This window comes from Brachionichthys hirsutus, chromosome 6 (assembly GCF_040956055.1).
Source record: "Brachionichthys hirsutus isolate HB-005 chromosome 6, CSIRO-AGI_Bhir_v1, whole genome shotgun sequence".
Lineage (NCBI taxonomy): Eukaryota > Metazoa > Chordata > Actinopteri > Lophiiformes > Brachionichthyidae > Brachionichthys > Brachionichthys hirsutus.
Genome location: NC_090902.1, coordinates 7,961,587 through 7,982,458, shown reverse-complemented (window position 1 = coordinate 7,982,458; position 20,872 = coordinate 7,961,587). Strand labels below are relative to the sequence as shown.

At 44.1% G+C, this 20,872-nt stretch overlaps 1 protein-coding gene across 1 annotated transcript; it reads right to left on the bottom strand.

Moving 5' to 3' along the window:
• Positions 1-858: 858 nt before the first annotated feature.
• Positions 859-20,506, bottom strand: LOC137894789 (amyloid beta precursor protein binding family B member 2). The gene is made up of 14 exons (XM_068740254.1): positions 19,246-20,506; positions 18,917-19,125; positions 18,665-18,811; positions 18,282-18,367; positions 18,131-18,191; positions 17,038-17,184; positions 16,122-16,249; positions 5,558-5,563; positions 4,639-4,753; positions 2,327-2,402; positions 1,967-2,047; positions 1,757-1,872; positions 1,490-1,672; positions 859-1,035 (listed from the first exon to the last, which is right to left on the bottom strand). Exons 1-14 carry the CDS (start codon positions 20,504-20,506, stop codon positions 859-861), a joined length of 2,793 nt encoding a protein of 930 aa, XP_068596355.1.
• Positions 20,507-20,872: the final 366 nt, after the last annotated feature.

Genomic DNA, 20,872 nt, shown 5'->3' with positions numbered 1-20,872 from the left:
AAGTACATTTCAAAAACAATACGTTTCCTTCCGCTGAACTACTCATCCACCCAGAAAAGGAAAGAAAAATTGTGGACTGACAATCTTTTATTTATTTTTTAGTAGTTCTCTAAAGGGGACAGAATAACCGTTTATTCAGCCAGAGGCTGATTTCTTTTGTGCGAGTTGTAAACCCAGCTATTAAAGTGGAGATCGCTTGTGCTCAGAGCATCCATTCATAACTTGTGAAAACAATAATTATCCTCTTGAGGAAACATGCAAAATCAAAATCAAAACCAATGTCTGCTAATCTTCTCTTTCTGTCCAGATCTACAACCCTTGTGCCATAAATTCAAAATTCAACGTACAATCATTCACATAGACTTCATTACTATCATTCCTTTCTTTGTCCTTGCAGGAGATTTTCTCCGGTGGGTACGGCTTTTCAGTTTTGGGGAGCTCCTTGGATTAAGTTTCCCGTCCAGGAGCTTTGATCTCTAAGCTCTGAAGAGTTTTTCACAGAGACGGCGCATAAAACAAAATGAAGTGACCAGCATGTTAATAGAAATGTAGATCTTTTTCCTTCTGTGTCATTCTGTATCCTTACTGTGGAGTGCTTCATCAATTCATCTCGCCCCAGAAATCCACAGAAACTAAAGGCCATCAAGGCTTACAGGTGGCTTCCAACTGGATACAAGTTCAAAGGTCAGACTTCACCCAGAGCGTCAGACACAATTACATCTCTTTATCTGTGGTGGTGTTTGTGAACATATATACATCACTGGTTGCCATGGCTGGCACTGATAACGTGTTGTTGTGCCGATAGTGTGTGTGTGTGTGTGTGGTGGGGGGGGGGGGGGGTGCTGTGGTTGGTGACGGTCATTTCTGGGGGAGTTCTGAGGGCTGCTTCTTGGTTTTCAGAGTGTCTATGAGAGACTGGACGCCTCGTTTGACGCTGCTGCTCACCCGGCGGGTCACGGAGTCTGGAGAGGGTGCAGAGGAGGAGCCTGCTCGTTGGGAGGGCGGCCGCGCCACCAGACACTTCTGATACCGCAGCTGAAGAAGACGAGGATGGAGTTAGAAGAGACTGTAACACTTGGGCAAGAACATGGGGCAGGATATACTGTGTGAACATACATTTATTTGCTTTCTTCCTTATAGATGATGAGATGATTGATACTCTCATATTTATACACGGAATATCAGGCAACGGCCAGAACACGATGGTTTAGCGTTCAGGAAATGACTAAGTCAAGCTGGCTGCTTCCCCAGCTTCCGGTTTTTATGCTCAGCTAAGATAACTGGCAGGAGCTTCATGTTTACTGTACAAGACATGAGAGCAATGTCGATTTTCTCATCCCATTTTTTGGCAAGAAAGCAACATTTATTTCCTAAATGTTACACTATTTAGTTCTAAATGGAAAAAAATAATATTTCAATGTTAATTTAGGAACTGTTCAAAACAATATTCAAGATCTACTTGTGGCAAAAGAATGAAAGAGGAACTTACCACGCAAGCTGCCTGCACAGCCTCAGAGACGCTGCCTGCGTTGGGGTCACACCAGAACACGTGGCACTGAAAATGCTGGTTCCCACCGTCCATAATGAAGGCAAACGTGTGCACATCCAGCCCCACTCCCATGAAGGACAAAAAACGGACGCGACACTCCACCAACACCTCCTCCTCCTCCTCCTGCAGAGACGGCCGAGATGTAGTCTGTTGGCTCTTCCTTTTCAATCAATAAATGTGAACAGATCTTATTTATCTACTGCCGACCTTCTCTTTGATAACAGCCATCGTGGTGTCGGCGATGCTCAGTGTGACAGGAATCATGTCCTCTTTGCCTGTGGAGGACAGGAGGCTGTGTATGGCCCCGTTTATGATATCCATCCCTGAGGGACAAAACATATGCTTGCGTGAGCACGGAGACGCTGCGTTGGGTGTGTTAAAACGTGCACATGGGCTTCCGGATTAGGACGGCGTTACCTATGGGGCGGGACACAGATGTCACACCCAGATACAGCACATGGAACTTCTGCACCAGCTCAGTCTTTGGCATGGGAAACTCTGCAGGGAGAGAACACGAACGCACGTACGTAGGAAAACACAAATCCTCACATCATCCGCAGGGGAGTTTCATCACACAACATCAAAGGAAACGATCCAAAAGAGATGTTAATGCGCTTAAACCAGATAAATAAACACTGGTGAATATTTTCGGCTGCCCTTGACATGATAAATATATTCACACACATTCATACAGCATTACACAGAATTTTGCACACATCCGACTCATTCTTTCATGCTTGTGTGCATGCATGTGTGTGCATGTGTGTGTGTGTGTACCTTGTAGGGGTACGTCAGAGCTGGTCTGGGTGGAGCTGCCAGCTGCAGCCTTGGCACTCTTCCTTTCAGCCATGATCTGAACGAGAGGCGCGCGAGAGAGGAAGAGAAGCTTAGGTTGTCTCAAATATATGTTAATTAAAGAATTATAGCTGAGTAACAGAAATAAGAGTTGAAGAACAAGGCAAGATACATTTTTTTATTTTTGTCACTGTGGGATAAAGAAGAATAGAAAAGTGCTGTAGCAGTTGTTACTCTGGATCACGGGTTACAATGGATATAGCATTACAGCAGCAGGTGTATGCTTTTAATCCAAATACCGGTAAATGGATTCATTTTTACCATTTTTTTTGGCAATCATTTTAGAAATAATAATATTGATATATTTGAACACCATCTTTTTCTGCCATTCCTCCTGCTCTTCTGCAGCACCGGACACACTGTAAAGGTCTGCATGGCTTCTGCATTGAGCTGCTGCAGATTCTTGATTAATCGTACGTGTCATTAATCATCAGTGGCGCATGCTCAGAAATGTGTTCACACATATGCTCTCTCTCCCTCTCTCACACACACACACATATACACACACACACACAGTAAGTCTGCTCAGCATGCTGCACAGCTGCAAGACTATAAGGTCACCAAGTCTCTCCGCTGCAGTGAGAAAAACCTATACCACTATGTTTAAAATAGTCGGTATGAAGAATCCTGGTCTCGCACACACACACACACACACACACACACACACACAGGAAAAGAAACACACTCCACTTTCAGTCTTGGGGTAGGAGTTAATACGAAATGAAAAAAATAAAAAATTCTAAATGGGTCAACATGCCCCTAAGTGAGAAAATCCGTGGGTCCTGGTAGATTTACTGCTGTGTGAGGATGGAGTGGTTTGTACCAAGAGGGCTGTGTGTGTGTGTGTGTGTGAGTGTGTGTGTGCGTGCGCATGTGAGCGTGCGTGTGAATCTCTAACAGTATTTTTTGTCTGTACTGTCCCATTGTCCAGTTTTTGGACTATGCTCTACAAACAGAAATGTATCCAGCAATCTGATGCAATCTCGGGATCCTGAAGAAGTTAGACAAATACTATAGTTTAAATGTATTCAAGGAGTTGCCATATTGAATCACAGGGAACACGTTGATGACACCTTTTCAGATTCTGCCCTTGAAATTATTACCAGTAATCCATAAGAACCCCTTACATTATGAAAAGTGACATTTTGGGCAAAACTGTGCTATATTAAAGCCTTTCTTGCTCTTGTACTACTAAATAAAGGGGCAGAGTGTCGCCGACAGCAAAGATGACAGAGCATCAGGAAATAACAAGGCTGACTTTGTGTAATTGTGAAGGGCTTCACCTGCCACTGACAGAGGGACAGACGTGCTGCTTTAAGCCTTTGGGCTTTGCAGTGGTTTAAAGAGCATCGAGCCCGACGCTGTTCTAGTAACAGAGACGCAACCAGACATGCTGCGTGAAGAATCACAGGCCTTCAGCTGCCGCTGTCGTAATGGGTTCTAACGCACCGCTACGCTCGGTGGAAACGAATGTGACAGGTCCACGGCGAGCTGCTTTTAATGACAGCCACAGCCTTTTGAAATGATGGCCCTGCAGGTTCCATCAGACCTGCTAATCTGGATGATGTCGACATTGATCCCGGTGAAGCCCAGCAGGACAATCTGTTAGTGTCTGTTCAGCACATTCTTCTGGCTTTGGAAAAGTGCCACAATTCAAAAAAACGATCAATGGACTGATCCACAACTGCTGCTAAAGTTTCAGAGTATTTGTCCTCGTCTTTAATAGTTTGTTTTCCTTATTTGAAGCACAAGTCAAACGATTACTACGTTTGCATTTGCACGCCGCTGCATTTCATTCTTTCTAATCCTCCCACACTAACTCGATCAGGACAAAGTGAGTGAAACGTCTTTGTTGGCAAGTGCTCCAGCAGGACATCCGAGCCTGACCTCTCCAACTGGTCTCCTCCTACTACAGTGCTCCAGTATCAATGTTAGAATTTTGGCCGTGCAACCCTAAAGGGGGCATAAATATCCCCTCCAGAACTCTGATCCAACATCCAATAATGAACTGGGATTTCATGTCCATGGGAAGGTTAACATACTGCTATCAGGGTACTGCCACCCAGTTTCTCACCTTATATTTTCGACAACATTGTGTCGGAGCATCATCTAAGTTACGCTCTCTTCAAGGTGGTCCATCGCTGGATGACTGCATCAGCAGAAAAAAGCTGTGGCGCTCGTTTCAGAGTAACAGATAGATGCTCAATGATGCGGAGGCGATCACTGACACCCACCTTGGAGCAGATTTCGTGGAGACTTGTAGCGATGGCTGCGGCAGGAGTATCACATCGGAAAACGTGGCACTTTAGCACCCGAGTGTTTTTGTCCCTCGCCACGTAGGCAAAGTCCCTGAAACAAGTAAAGGCAAAGACAAAGGAATAATCAGACATAAATATGGATTGAAAATAAAACCAAACCCGATATACCTTGTTGCTCCTCTACCACAGATGAGACAAACATTTACATTTGTTAAAGGGCATCAAATACGGATCTGTGTTGCCTCATATCACAAATACCACACGGATACTATTAGAGCTGGAGACGGTGCCGCTATCCAACTTCACACACACACACACACACACACACACATGCATACAGGTATACATGGCACACGCCCAAATGACCATAGACACAAACAGAGATGTAGCAAACACAGCTGGCATTCATCAAGGTGGGCTCTTTGTGTTTATGAGTCCATTATACATCCCATCTCCTCTGCTTAATTGTGTGCTCACACACTTCGGGTCGATAATGGTCTCTGTGTTTGTGGCCAGAAAGGAAATCGTAATAGAATTTGTGCGTGTGCGGCGAGTGTATGAGGCCACTTTGTTCAGGGACATTCGAGGGGTGTGTCACCAAGAAAGCGTGAGTGGCCTTGCCTTGCATACAAAACATGGCTCTTTTATGACTTCTGTTCCCTCTCTTGAGAATGAAAGGCTATGAAACATGCAGCTCTTTACAGGAAAAAGCCATGGTCCAGTACGACTGGCTGACGATTGAGCACACATGGCGAGCTGCTGCTGAAGCAGGTAAGAAGCAGCAGAGTCGGGCCAAAGCCAAGCCAATGAGGGTGGGGTGGGAATCTCCATGCGATGATTACAGGAAACAATACAATAGCAGATCGTATTCGAGCACATCAAAAAGAACAATTACCTTTCTCTGAGTCCCGGGAAGCAGAAGTAAGAGGAGATGAAAGGAGGGCGATGGGGAAAAAATGAAAGAAGAAGAAATAAGGCAGAAATAATAATGGAATTGAAACAGGAAAGAAAAGAAGAATGACACAAAAAATAAAATAAGAAGAAAGACAGGAGCAGAAAGTGGAATAGCAATAGGAAGGGAGAAAACAAGAACAATTTTAGTACATATGACCAACAGTCCTAAGAAACAAACACATGTTGTATGTGTGCACTGGAGCTCTGGAGCTACATCCTGTCATCCTCATTTAATCCTTATTGCCTGTTCCACAGTTCTCTCCAGCTCCCACTCCTCTATTTTCTGAGTCTCTTCCTCACCAGGAGAGCTTGCGCTCCTCCCCAAACGACAGGTTAGACCGACCGCTTCGTATCAACAGCGTAACTTATCCCAGACGCCCTTCTCACGCCTCCATAACGCCACAAAGAGGCACGTGCTGAATAAAGAACAGAGGCTAATTCAAACACTGATGCTCTATGAGCCTTTGAAGCAGTATGCATGTGTGTGTCTGTGTGTGTGTGCGTGTTTATGAGAGAGAGTCTGTGTGTGGCAGCTGGCAGCTTATTTCACAAAGGAATCTTCAGAGTCAGAGCATCAGAGCTGCTGCTCTCTCAGCAGCCGGTGGTTACACACACACACACACACACACACACACACACACAAATAAATATAAATCAACACATGTATAAAGTGTCTGCACATCCCTTCTGAAAAGACAACCTTTTCTCCCTGTTTGAATGTCACTTGTATTTTTATATTCTCCATACTGATTCCTCCTTCTGCTCCGTTTCAAACACTAAACACCTAAACCTAAATATTGGAGTGTGAACTCATGTAAACAGTGTTTTAGTGCAGGGAAAGAGGAGATAGAGTTGTCTGCTCTCTGGCACTGAGGACAGTTGTGTCTGACCACAGTTAATGGAAGTGGCGACAACTGGAGATGAATGACATATAGACCTCAGAGAAGTTGGGGGAGGTTTATAAATATATATATAAAGATGTGATAAAGGCTGATGCCAGAAAGGTGGGAGAGCAGCAAAAAGGAATGAGGTGAGGGCTTGGATGGTGCAGAAAACCATGGTGAAGCAAAGGAAAGCTAAAAAGAGCTACGAGATGAAAGGCATGATGAAAGCACCAACACAGAGATGAGTTAGTGCATGAGTCCCACGGCTCATGTGCTCTTTTTTTGCTCTCTGTTTCTCTCTCCACATGTTTGCAGAGCTGGAAGGACGACTGACTCACGACTACCGACCCCTCTTTGATCCCGAGGGCTGTGAGCTGCCTCTGCCTGGCTGGATACGGTGCATACTGACTTGGAGATTAAATGAGGTCACGACTAAAGATGCATGTTGAACGGGGTTTGCACTGAACAACGTGTCTGCAGTTCTGACATCAGACACCCATCATATAGTAGCAGCACTGTATGTGGTAGTAAAATGAATAGTTGTGCAGTTGAAGGAAAATTCCACTCTCACACAGCTTTCACATTTGTTTTTAATACTCGTCCTTGTTTTCTAGAGGTCTTTATTAGCATTTGGTGTTAGCATCCTCCTTCTATTCCATTTTAAGCATTACATAATCATTAAATAATATCCAGATGCACTGGGATGCATTCATTTCACCTTGCAACGCATTTTGATGTAAGATAAGCTGCGATAAGGGACCAAGGTTAGGGGCATACAACTTACACGTGCATGCAAAATGACTGAAAGACCTTTTCAGATTTCCATTTCAACCATTGAAAGAAAAGTCATTCATTGTGGCCCACTGAATTTTTGATTTCACTTTGAGTTTCACCATTTCATGATTTTTAATCTAAACACGATTTACTTTCTCATTAAAAAAATAAATTCAAATCTATTCAACTTTACACTATGAAGAGTATAAGCAAAGATTCACCAACTTTATCATTTCATCTGCCTCATCAGTCTCAGCGGAGTCATCGACCGCCGCCACCATCAGGGTCTGGACACCATGTGGGATTTATCTGAGAATCTAAGAGCCAAAAACTTTCTGGAGGAGTATAATTATTATCTGACATCTGCTATTAATGACTCAAATTAATTCACTTGTCTCTCCTGTTAAACCTGCTGTGCAAAGTAGTGTTTTCCCCCCTATAGTTGTTTTTGCGCCATGGGCATTATAATTTCCAAATATAAAGTTCTATAATTTAGATTTAAAAAGCAGCTTTCACTGTGCAGGTTGCGTCACTATATATAAACTGCATTGAAGATTTGAATACCTGAATAAATGGACTACACATCTTAGTGTTCTGTAATAGTGTAATAAAAGCAAATGCTGCTGTAAAAAGAGTATTTATAAGAGGCAGTGAAAACAACACATTTAACTAGTCCCCAGCCTGTTTTTCTCTGCCTTCTAGCTTCCAGTATTGCCAGTATTGGTCAGTAGAGACTCATGTCCTCTCCAAACCATCTGTCACCCCCCCCCCCCTCCCCCCAAACACACACATGCACACACATCACTGGGATATCACGCACACTTCACACAGACTTCAATTATCACTTCACAGAGTTTGGGTACTAGCTGTTGCTGATCTAAAGCATTTACAGATGCTATGAGCTAACAGCTAAATGTTGATTGAACTGGAAAATGTCTAAAGAGGACTTTCTTGTGACTCTTCTGATGTGTGTGTGTGTGTGTGATTGTAACTGAACTGGTAACTCTATAATCGCATATACTGTAGGTTGTGATTTTGGCTTCAGTCCAAACTAGATTAATCTCTAGATCTAGAATCAAACTCTGACACGCTGAATTTAGATTTAGTGAAAAGTCTTTTCATCGTGCTGTAAAGGGAATAACAAATCACCTCTCAGGTACATTAATATTTAGCAGCTGTTTCCATCAAAGTATTCTTTTTAAAAATCAGGTTTTTGCAAGACTGCCCGTTTCATTAGCTTACTATAAAAAAAAACATGAAGCTCTCCACAACTGCATTTCAAAAAAAGTTGCAAGACATAATCAGAAGGAATGAACACTACAACCTATAATAATATCCATGAATATTAAAAGGAGTAGTACATGCAGTAAATCCACCCTAAGGCTCACTTTGTGTGTCAAAGCTTCCAAAAGCATTTACATTTTGACTCATTAAAACTTTGTTTATGTACCTTCATGTGTTTTGCTGGGTAAATTCTCCATTGTCGTGCATCCAAACCCAATAAATGTACACTGCGATTAAAAATAGAACCCCTGAGGGCTGATAATTGTGCTAACAGAAAACATTAAATGTTGCTTGCAAAAGTTAATTGTATTTTATTTTAATGGGTGGTAAAACATTGTGATAAAAAGGCTCAAGAAAGGATGGAGATAATAAAACCACAAAGAAGAAATGCAGAGTACTAACGCAATAGAGCCGTAAATAGGACCGCATAGATTTTGGATCACTTTTACAGTACTGCAGTATTGATGACTGTGACGAGCTATCTGAATCATTCAACTAGAGCCTGACCTATACTAACGTGATGTTTGGGCAGCGCGCTGCCAACAGAGCAGGATTTTGGAAGTAATTTAGCTCTCACTCAAAGCAACATCAGTAAGTGCATCCACAATCTCACCGGAGCGTGACAAGCGAGCAGAAAGCCCACTGCGATCTGGCGAATTAGTCACAGCACACGGCTATTAGGCCTAATGCAGAATGTCTGTGCGTAATTACCTCGCTGCACGATAAAGATGTTTACAGCACCAAGATGGGAAATAAAAAGTGAACCCATAGCCAGAGGGTGTAACAGAGAAGGAGGAGGAAGAGGAGGAGGAGGAGGAGGTGCTGCATCAGTGATAGCACACGACACACACATAAACACAGATTCAGACAGAAACACACACACAATTACGAAGATTGCCCAAAGGCAACAAAGAACTAGGACAAAATCAAACTGAAATAATAAAATGTTTGAAAAGCAGATTGCTGTTTACTGCCACAACAACGCAGGCCTCCGTTTTTGAGTCGCACTTCATTCCTCTGTAATATGTCTAAGAAAAAAAAAGCATCAATTTACAAAGCTCGTAGTGAAAATGGTGCTAAAAAACGAAGACGCCGGCACAACCCCGGTTTCTGTTTGTGCAGCTTCGTGACCCAATTCCAAGCATTTGGTGTGGCAGAGAGGCAAATGAGTGAGGGAGGGGCAACAAGCAAGGACACACACACACACAGTACTTCAGTGTCAACAGTCATCATATTTCATGACACATATAAAAGCAGGGATATGAGGGTGGCTGGGCGAGACAGCAAGTGTGTTTGTGGACGTGTGAGATGAGGATGAGGATGAGGGGAAGGAAAGGGGGACTCTGGGTAGGCAGGAGAAGGAGAAAGATGATGTCCTGCTGTTCTGGCTGCTCTTGATCATTTATACATCACACTTCTCAGAAATATGTGCGTGTGGATGGGAGAGTTTTCTCTCAAGATACGATCATCAGTGTCTCACTTAAAGGAGACGCCCCTGCTCGTGGATCTTACTAGCAGAAACAGACAAAGCGAGTGCGTGGGAGCGTGCGGGGGGGGTGTCAAGTTAGCACCGATTTATGCCGCGCTCTATCCACAGAGCGGTTTGTGTCACATTGTATGCATGTAACCTAATTAGCTTCTTCTGCAGTAAGTCATTATATGTCATGCATATATAGGAGAAAGCAATCAGTTGTTGTACTTATATGAAGTACCAAAAAAAATAAAAAAATGCATCTTCTAACCAGATCTGAGAAATAAATGAGTCACGTGATCGTTTAGCCGATGGACAGAAACGACCCTGACTTTGCTGCAGCTGTTTTTCTTTGTGTCATGTGAAACTATATGATCATTTTTGGGTCTGGTGAGATTGATTTAGAGTTTTTTTAACTTGTAACCTGTCTGTTTGGCATTTTTTCCCCTACAAACTGAAAATGTTCTCCATCACTGTCCTCTCGCTGTGTCTACTCAGATTCGCCGTAGTTTTATCGGAGGTGTTCACCTGTGAGATTTCTGCCGCCAACATATTTTTTATTAAAACCTCTTTCTGTTGACTTTGGGTTTTGTGGCTTATCCAGAGATGCTGTCTCAGGAAAGACAGCTTTTCACTCATGGAGGCAGAAACCTCATACAAGCATCTCTCTAAACCTGCAGCCCAAACACCAGATTGTCAGTATTACTTGTATATATATTCATTTGGGGGGGGGGGGGGAATCCCTTTTAAAGACAAGATAAAATGAAAATCAATATTTTGTACATTTTATAATAAACATGTATCATGAGTTAAAATATGTTATTCGAATGAAATGTGTTTGTGAATTATAATTCGGAAATAAATAATAATTAATTTATCTCCAGTTAGATTTATTGTCCAGGATCTGAAATCCCGATTAGAAATAAACCAAAAACAGTTGTAAAAGTGTCATCGGTGGCCTCTGAGGCCGTCTGCAGCCTGAATGATGGGCAACAGGCAGCGACTGTTCCGGCGTCCTGCTGTATCAGCCCTGTGGGATCAGTGAACATCAGCATCATCTCACATCACTGCTGGCCGCAGCGAAGGTTTTATCTGGAGGAGATTTATTGGCTGGGGGGTCACAGCAGGGAATCTATAGGAGGAATAGGAGGGGTAGTAATCTGTCAGGCAGACAGGGATTACAGCAGGTGTGCCTAATGCAAATGAGAGAGCGAGAGAGAGAGAGAGGGGGACGAGAGGGAAAGAGAAAATCGTTCTGATTTGAATGGTTTTGGTATACATGGATAACTTTGTATTTTGCTCTCTCTCTCTCTCTCTGTGTGTGTGTGTGTGCATCAAGTACTCGGAGGGATGGATTGTGGGAAGACAGAAGGTGCTGACATGGAGGAGCAATGAGTTGGAGGAAAAAAAAAAATAGGTTGGTAGAGACCCAAATTGGGGCCGGAGTGGAGGAGAGGCCATCAATCACTGTGGCTCCTATCGAGTGTTTGCTCCCCGTCCCAGTGGGCTGTCAGTGGGGCTCGCATGTTAACTAAGGCTTTAGTTTAGAGGCATTGGTGTCAGCAAACAGTGGTTAAACTGGGCCGCTCTTACTGGAGGGAGAGGAACATCAACAGACTCAACATGTGCAAACTCACGCCATTGACAAATGCAGATGAGCTAGCGTGTTTGGAATTAAAATATTAATGCCTATCCTCTCCTCTCCTCTCGATCGGGGCGATCGATGTGAAATCTGGAGAGAACAAGCACCCCCACTGCTGCCACTAATTAATATGAATGAAACCTGGAATGAGCGTGTGTATTTATAATTCACACACATGGGGACACACGGCTACTGTAAAGGGGCGCATCATCGTTGGTGTTGTTTCAATCCTAATAAATGTCACCCACCGAGGACAAGAAAACAAGCAGCGCTGCCTGCCTGACGTCGGACATCATTTCACTTTGGTCGTTTGTTCTTCGCTCACCGTTTCCCTGCTAATCCTGAATCATCTCTCCTCGTTCTTAGTTAAAAGGAGGGAAATACTCACGCATGAAGTGAAGGCATGCCTCATGTGGCCACACCTTCATATTTATCCTGTTAGTTAAGTCAAAGCACAATGCAGAGCAAGACACACACACACACACACACACGCACGCACGCACACACAATCAGTTTCTTGACACACACAAATCTATGCAGCAAATCCAAACTCTTTAATCTCTCTCTTTCTCTCTCATCAGAGTACAGTGAGAAAGAGGAAGAGTCACCAAGTGCTCATCTTGAAGTCAAACAGAGCAGGAGGCTGAGAAGCAAATGAATGAAAAGTAAAGGGAAGTCTAATGAATGAAAGTCGGTCTGGATGTTGGGTCTCCTCCAAACGGAGGGAGAGAGAGAGAGAGAGTGTGTGGATGTACGGATGTTTGGATGAATGGATGGATGGATGGGGGGATGGGGAGAGCTAGAGAACTCAAGGAATAACGGATACTCACACTGGCAGACATTCTCGCTCCGTAACAGATGAATATTTCCCTGCCTGGTTAGCGTCTCCGCCGCGGTGACATCGCTACAGCCCCGTCAACATGGTACCCGGGTTAAATCTCTCGCTTTCTTCTTCTTCTTTTTTTTATCCTCTGTGGCTTCTTTCCCCCTTCTGCTCTCCCCCCTTTCCTTCCCCTCCCCTCTCGAGTCTCCCTGTCCTCCTCCCTGCCCCTCTGCTACACCCTTTTCTCTCTCGCTTCCTCTACGGTCTGCTTCCTTTGCCTGGCTCGCCTGATCTGAAGAGTCTCCCTGCAGTGTCCTGCTCGGCGCAAGCAGAGGAGCTCATACACTCCCTTTTCCCTTCCTCACTGGCTCTCCATCATCCTGTTCAGACCTCACTCTTTTCCCCGCACTCGTCCATGCTGAGTATCTTCTCTTCCTCAGTTGCTGCTATCTTTGTCTCGTGAATTATGAAACAGCAGGGCAAAGTAAGACAGAAAGACTCGAAGCTTTGCAGCCACTGGCTGAAGAGGGAGATAGAAAGCGTGCTGGAGACAAAGAGAAGAAATAGTGCAAGAGCGATACAGACAGAATGAAGTGATGGGGAAGTGTGTGTGTGTGGGGGGGGGGGCATAGACACACCCACTCATTCACCATCGCATAACAGAGTGCTCCAGATGCAGACCTATGACTTCATCACTGTGACTCCACATACATTCAGGCACAAACATGTGCATGCACACACACACACACAGGTTGTATAATCTGGAATGGATCGTGGAGGAGGTTTCATCCATTTTTACCTCCTCCAAGGAGGTTATGTTTTGAACGCCATTTATTTGTTTGTTTGTCTGTTTGTTCTCAAGATTACGGACAAACTGCTGGATGGATCTTAATGAAAATTTTTTTTTTTTTCGATGGGCCTTGGTCTAACTTAGATCCCATTAAATTTTGAGAGTGATCCGGATACCCTGGGAGATCTCTGAAGCCCAATACCAGAAGAGAAGCCACGGAAGAAGAAGAAGTGGTTCGGGAGATTTCTGGCCAGAGTGAAATTGCCCATCTTCAAAAAGCGTGCCCCAAAGTGACAAAATGTTTACACATCAAACAGTTCCATTTCTTTGGAACCGACTTCTCTGGTGTCAAACTGAAAATGATTCTCCTCAACTACATGACAACATGAAGTAAAATGAACAAACAAATGCCCATTGCATGTCCTGTGTGTTATTAACTGTTTATTACATGCACTGATCCATCTGATGCCAGCAGAGGGACTGGGACTGGGTCGTTACTGTCCTGTCGAGGTTCTGGACGGTTTGAGAAGTCATGAAGGTGCACGACTGAACACTTAAACCCTCTTGACTCACCTTCCGCATCAAACCTACTCATTTAGCTGATTTTTATTTTTGTGTTAAATATCTATAGATCTAAAATAGTTTAAAAGGTAACAGTGGTCAGGATTTGTTTTTGTCCTTCCAGCGCGAGGTGTGAAGAAGAGCAGATTTTTGTTCCCATTGACTTCCATTGGAATCACACACTGTTCTTGATGCATAAAAATGCTTTTCCCATGAACAACGAATAAATCTAAGCCTCTTACCCCCCCCCCAGCAAAACACACACACACACACACACACACACACACAAACACGAGGGCGTAGAGTCCTGAGTGCTCCATATATAGCTTCATGACCTCACCTAGGAGCTCATCATCCCTCCTCCCTCCTCCTCCTCCTCCCCCTGCCTCTCTTAAGAGACCGGGGGACTCATTCATATTGAATCAAGTTGAAGGACATTCAGAGACAACATTCAGGAAAAGGCGGGGATATTCGTCAGATAGATGGATAGAGAGAGAATATGCACGCATTGAGGAACATCTCTCGTTCACCCGCTCTTGTTCGTTGGTTTACTTGCTCAATGATCTGCATGTTTTATTTACCCTTAATTCCTCTTCTTTAAATAATGAATTCATGCTTATGCCCGTGATCGTCTTACCAGCTACCTTTCATGTTCTGCTTCTCTCATGTTGGACCCCAGCGAGGTTGCCCACACTGAATCTTATCACCTGCTTCAAGTTATCCCCCCCCCCCCCCCCCCACCTCTCCTCTATACAGTTTGCCTTTCTGTGTCAGTTTGTGACTTCTATTCCCATCTCTTGGAACTAATTGCAATTATTGACTGTAATTACCTCAGTGTCAAATCTCCCTTCTTATAATTATATTCCACGCGTTCCAGTCTAGGGTTCGTATCTTCTGAGTCATCTGCTTTTATAGAGACAAAATATATATGTTTCTTTATAGTGCAGAGTCCTTAGTCTTAAATAATACAGATTTATCCTGCAGTTTAACAGGAGAAAAGGGCTTTAAAAAAATCTGTAAAAAAACATTTATTTACAAGCCTGCTAAACCCCCCCCCCCCCCATACTCTGTGGCCACTATTGTCTAAATAATATTTCAAGGATTTAATTTAAGGATATTTTAAAATTTAAGGGCATTACCAAACCATGAAAAGACCGAGAGACTGTACTGGTATGTATAAGGGAGTGCAGATTGTGTTGTTGTGCTGCCCTCTACTGGCGTGACTCGGTTATTCCAACCTCTGGCAAAATCTGAACACGTTTTAGACGCCCACACACACACACACACACACACACACGCGCACACATTCTTGTGATACACGCTCCGAGCCTGGGTTGAAATAAAGTAAATTCAAAGTCATGAGCCTGAAACCAACTGCAGTTTAGATCAAGCTGTTGGGAGGAGATGTGGAGGATCATATCATTATGATTATAAAGGACAGAGGAGAATAACACACAAAATAAGAAGATATATTGTTACATGATTTGTACAATTTTTTTTATTTTTACACATATGCTATTTGAAACTCCATTTTCTCACAAAACCTGAGCAGCTGATTACAAGTCAGGACCAGCCAGCTTCCTGCACTGCAAACCTCCACACTATTCTTACTTCTGCAGCCATTGTGTGACAAATCTCCAAAGTCCATCTCCGAAACATTCTCATTTCTCTCTGGTTTAACATCCAATACGGAGTTCACAAGATGCCAATAATGGCATGTAATGAAAGCATTTACATCAATCAGCACTTACGTTTAGAATTGTGTCCAAGTTAGTGTGAGTTTAAAATAGTGGCTCCATAGTGGGAACCCTGAGGGGGACATATCAATAAGGGCTTATATCCCCCCCTACATCAGCAGCTGTGCTAGCCTCAGCATATGTCATCTCAGCAGTGAAAGTTTAAGATTATGGGATGTTGCCAAATGACTTAAGGCCCCAGAGTGATCAGTCGAGAATGAAGCAATGAGCATAATTAGGCATTTATTCTTGATTGTACAAGTTTCCGTAGAATAATAATGACTCCAGTTCAATATAAAAGCCTGAATCAGCTCCTGCTGGTGAGCGTCGTCCATGCTGAACACAGTGTATACACGGTGTAATTGCGTGTTTACAGGCACGCTTGTAGGCGGATTAATGTGTTTGTGTGTCTTTGTGTTCCATGTGAACCCAAGAAGAAAGTACACACGTGAAATTGCTGAGACAGTGGCATCAAACAGCAAAGCAACAACAAACAGAGGGTTTGGTAAAACAGAATAAAGTTGTGTGTGTCCACCTTACCTGTCGTGGTCTCGGCCAACGCCCCAGACACGGATGCTGCTGATTGGCTGAGAGTGGAACAGGCTATAATCGTCCGGGTCGACCAGGGTCAACATGCGATCCCGAAGCACCAGCAACATCCCTTTACCCTGAAAGAGCACAGACAGGGAGAGGCTTCCTTACTTCCTCTTCTCTGACTTTTCAGAGGCAAACTATAAGAAACTCAAACTTCAAATATCAAGTGTCATGTACACGTCTAGTCACAGTGTAATGTGGAGTGAAACACCTGCACAGGTAAAGAGAACAAACTCAGGGGACTAAAAAGGGTAAAACAAGCAATGGTCAAGAACAAACGAAAATATACAAACACTGTGCAAATTCCTTGAGTCGCATTGTATATATATCTAAAAAGTGGTGTTGCATTTTGCTAACAGTCATAAATAATAAAGAACAACAAAAAAAAACACACAAACAAACCAGAAAAGTAAAAGTGAATCCGAGTTGATGTGTATTTTTAACAGATTTTTAAATTCCCAAATGGAGTTTTCAATGTTAAAATGTACGCTTTCTTCCCGACATTCTGGATCAGATCCAGAAAACATTTTACACGATAGTGCATATCGGACCCCTTTATGACTGTGATGTTTAGTGAGTGAATTGAATGCAGCCTCCATAATAAATAAATGGGAAAATCCAGATTATAAATTTTTTTTTTTTTTAGTCCAGATAGGTATCCAGATCGCTCTCAATATTTAATGGGATCTAATTTAGACCAAGGCCCATCGGCAGATTTTTTTTTTCTCATCAAGATCGATCCAGCAGTTTTTCCGTAATCCTGCTAGCAAACAGAAAAACACCGGCAGAAACATAAATTCCTTGGTGGAGGTAAAAAAACCAAAGAAAAGAAGATGAGGAAAACCGTTAACGGCACACTGACCTCTCCCCAGACACCGGCAGAGTCCCGTATGTCCCTCCGGCAGTAGGACAGCTGTCTGATGCAGTGATGGACAGCCACGCTGCTCCTCCCCTCACACAGGTCCTGTTCTGCCATCTCCATCCAGCCCAGAGATCGCACTGGAAATGACTGGAAGAATCACAGTGGGGATTTTCAGCCTTGTAAGAATTCACTGTGTTTTGAGTCCACATTATTTAACATCTGCTCTTAAAAGATAAAGCATCGATTACCATTCCCCTCCTCTCTATCTCTGTCTTCATCCCATAATGGTGAGCTCTCTCCTGCTAAAGAACACCTAATCATTTCATTGAGCTGAGCCACAATGTCAAGCTACACTTCAGCACGCACGCGCGCACGCACACACACACACACACACACACACACACACACACACAATCATACATTCTCTGTCTGTCTGATATCATATCGTTCTATGTCAGTTTCTTACTTATTAAAGTTTCACACATCCGGAGGTCAGACACGAATCCTGAACTGTCTCTTTTGTGTTTTTGGGTTCTTCTGAGCTATTAGAATATTTCAATACTTTGTATTGCTTGAGTTTATTTTTCTGTCCTTTGTGATTTTGGCAAAAATGGAAACGCCTCATTGGACAAGAAAATGCACAAAGTACATTCTGAATCAAAAACTGATGCGTTAGGCTCTACTCTATGCCTTTCTAATGTACGACAGAAGCATGCAACGTTTGACTATTGTTGGATTAAATTAATTCTGTCTGAGAAAATATTAGTTCTTCTGTCATTTTCCGAACTGCATGAAAGAAATGGCATTTGCCTCCATTCCTCTGTTCATTCATTCATCTGCTGCTGTCATTGTGATCATCTCATTCTTTCTGCAGTTTATGCTGTTCGTGCATCAAAACTGAATTTTGCTGTGCACATATAAAATACCCGCAGTTCACAAATCAACCACTGGGTGGTGTTGCAGCAGAGAGAGGCCCATTGCAGTGAGCAGGTTCATCACATCACTGCAAACACTGCCTGGTGACTTACCTTCACTAACTAATGCCCAGCAGATGTTTTATTTTGGTATATAGCTGGATCTGCAGGGATCTTACCATTGCCTCTGGATCAGAGAAGGTATTATTGAGGTCCACTGTCTCTAGCTGCTCTGGAGGGCTGCAGAGAAACACCACACATTAGAAATACTCACTGAAATGTCACAATACACAAAGTACTTCCAATGTGACTCAGTCTTTGCTGCACTACTTGAGTTTAAGCGAAGCATAGCGCAGGGTAGCCCCTTCGAAAGCCTTAAGACTGGGGTCAGGGTAGACTGGATAGTCCTTCAGCTCCTGGACCAAAACACACACACACAGATCGATGTGCAGTTTAATAAATACCACAATGGAAGTAGAGATTTGGATTTCAGGGGAAAATGCTAATTAAAGTCAATCATGCAAATCATTACCGGTACTCTGACGTACCAACGCTTGAACTAAAGTACACTGTCACTACATTAGAAGACGATGGCGACATTTTAATTGGGACACACAATAAATCAATAAAAGTATTTCCTTAATGAGTAGATACAACATTAAATTTAGACCCGAATTAATGAAGGCAGTTTCAACCAAATAAATGTGATTTACATTGATAGCGCAGGTGGCTGCGTGACTCGGTCCGGATGAGGTGACATCATTGGAAGGAGTGCAGCAGGAGGAGGAGAAGGAGTGGGAGGAGCCAGATGGTGAGGGGACGGGCTCCACTGAACTGTCAGATATGAGACTACTAGGACGCTGTGGGACAGAGACAGGTTTTTGTTTGACATGTTGCTATTTGATTTCTTAAAAGAACTCTAATGCATACTCTAACAGGTGTCTGATAGATGTGGGTCCTCTCACCTCATTGGGTGGCTTGAGAGAGTCCCGTGTTTCCTGGCGTGGATCATCTCCAGCGTCTGGCTTGCTGTTGGGAAGAGTGTCTTGGTTGCCAGGGGCAACGGGTCGGTGGTACTGAGTGGTGCCGGTGGGGACGTGCCAGAAATAAACTTCTGATGAGTCTGAAATCTCTCGCCAGCCTGGGGGCAGGTCTCCATCGGCCCATACGTCTGCTGATGAATGAAAGTGGCAAACAGACACATATGGACTATGAGTGGATCACAAACACAGACACGCACGTATAGTCATATAGGCATGGAAATAGGAGGAGAGAATGGAGGAAGCAATCAAACCCGTCTCCCGTGGAGTTTGAGGAGAGGGTGTCTCCTGGGACAGGGTGGTCCAGCTGGAGTCTTCGTCCTCTGACGGGGTGTGAGGAGTCAGATCCATTCTTAAGGCCACTTTAGGGAGCCCGGTCTCCGGCTCGGGGTCTGGCATGGCTGGGTGTGGCCTGTTCCTGGTGGGCGTGTTCCTCTCTGCAGCATGAGCCTGCTTCGGGGAAGAAGGCGGATACTGCTGCAGGAACTGGTTCTCATTGTTGGGGTGCAGCTCCACCTTGATCACTCGAGGCTGGGAGCTCCGAGGAGGTTTCGCAGGACTGCGTGGACTAGCCTGAACCTGGGCACAAAGCGCCTCTCTTATCTGGACTTGAGCCTGGTTCTGGTTGTCTGGGACCCACTCTGGGACCCACTCAGGGCTATTGGTCGAAGAGGAGGAGGCGGAAGAAAGAGGTGCCTCCACCACCACCGGTAGCAGGGGCTGTCTTTGAGTTGGTGTTGGGTCTTCTTCCTCCTCCTCCTCCTCCACCACTGGCTCCACCTCCTCTTTTTCGTCCTGGCAGGTCTGCTTGCTGCTGGGCTTCTCCTCTTTCTGACTCTCCCGCTCCTTGACAGGGCTAGCTTGCTCCTTCTCCGGGGATAGCCGCTGCTTGTTCTCCTTCATGACCTCTTTGTTCCCCCAACTGAGCTCCAGATCCCAGTCCTTCTCGTGGTATTCCAAGAAGCTCTTGGTCCTTCTGCGGAACGGAGGCACCTGTGAGTTGTCGTTTCCATATTCTAGCCAATCACAGCTGGGGTTATTGATGAGATCATTGTGAATTTTCCCCTCTGTGTTGGCCCTGCTCAGCTCCAGCTGTTGGCTCTCAGCTCGTCTTTGTATGTTGGCCCCATTCTTGGCTAGTTTGGGATTGGTTGTATTAAAAAGAGACGAGGAGGAAGATGAGGAGTAGAGTGCAGAACTGGAGGAGGACTTTGTGGGGAGACCCCTCCCTCTGGTTACAGGTTGGTTTTTAGAGGATGGGGCCAAGTTGTCACTTATCCCCACGGCGCTCCGCACGCTGGTCATTCCGTACCTCTGGCGGCTCTTTGGCAAGGTGGCTGAGCTTCCTGTTTCTACTGACCCCTTGACAGCGTCTCGCCCAAACAGTTGGTTGTATGACGAACGAAGGCTGAGGGAGTTGGGAGGGGTGGCGGAGGGCCCGCTGCGATTGGATAAACCCACATTTGAGGGGGAGGAGCCAGAGCGGGAGAGAGGAGGAGTTTGTACTGACATCATTGCTGACTGGAAATACGTCGGTGAGATTGCGCTGAAGAGAGAAAAGATGCACAGAAGTGATGCAATAGTAACACATTTTAGCAAATAAGAATCTTTTAAATTATGCAGTAGATCTAAAATGGAATGTTTTCCACTTTTTTGGACATAATGACTTTTACGCTGCTTTTGCAAATTTTGTTGAAATTGCCTGACAGATTTACAAGAAACTTTGTAGAAGAGAAGGACAAGATGGAAAAACTGAACCAACAAAGCTGGGAGTGAAGCCGTATAAACGGACAGAACCACTCTTCCAGTCTGAACATTTGTGCTTATGATTTTTAGATATCCAGGACTCTAATGCCAAGAATATGTTTCTTTTTTTAATTA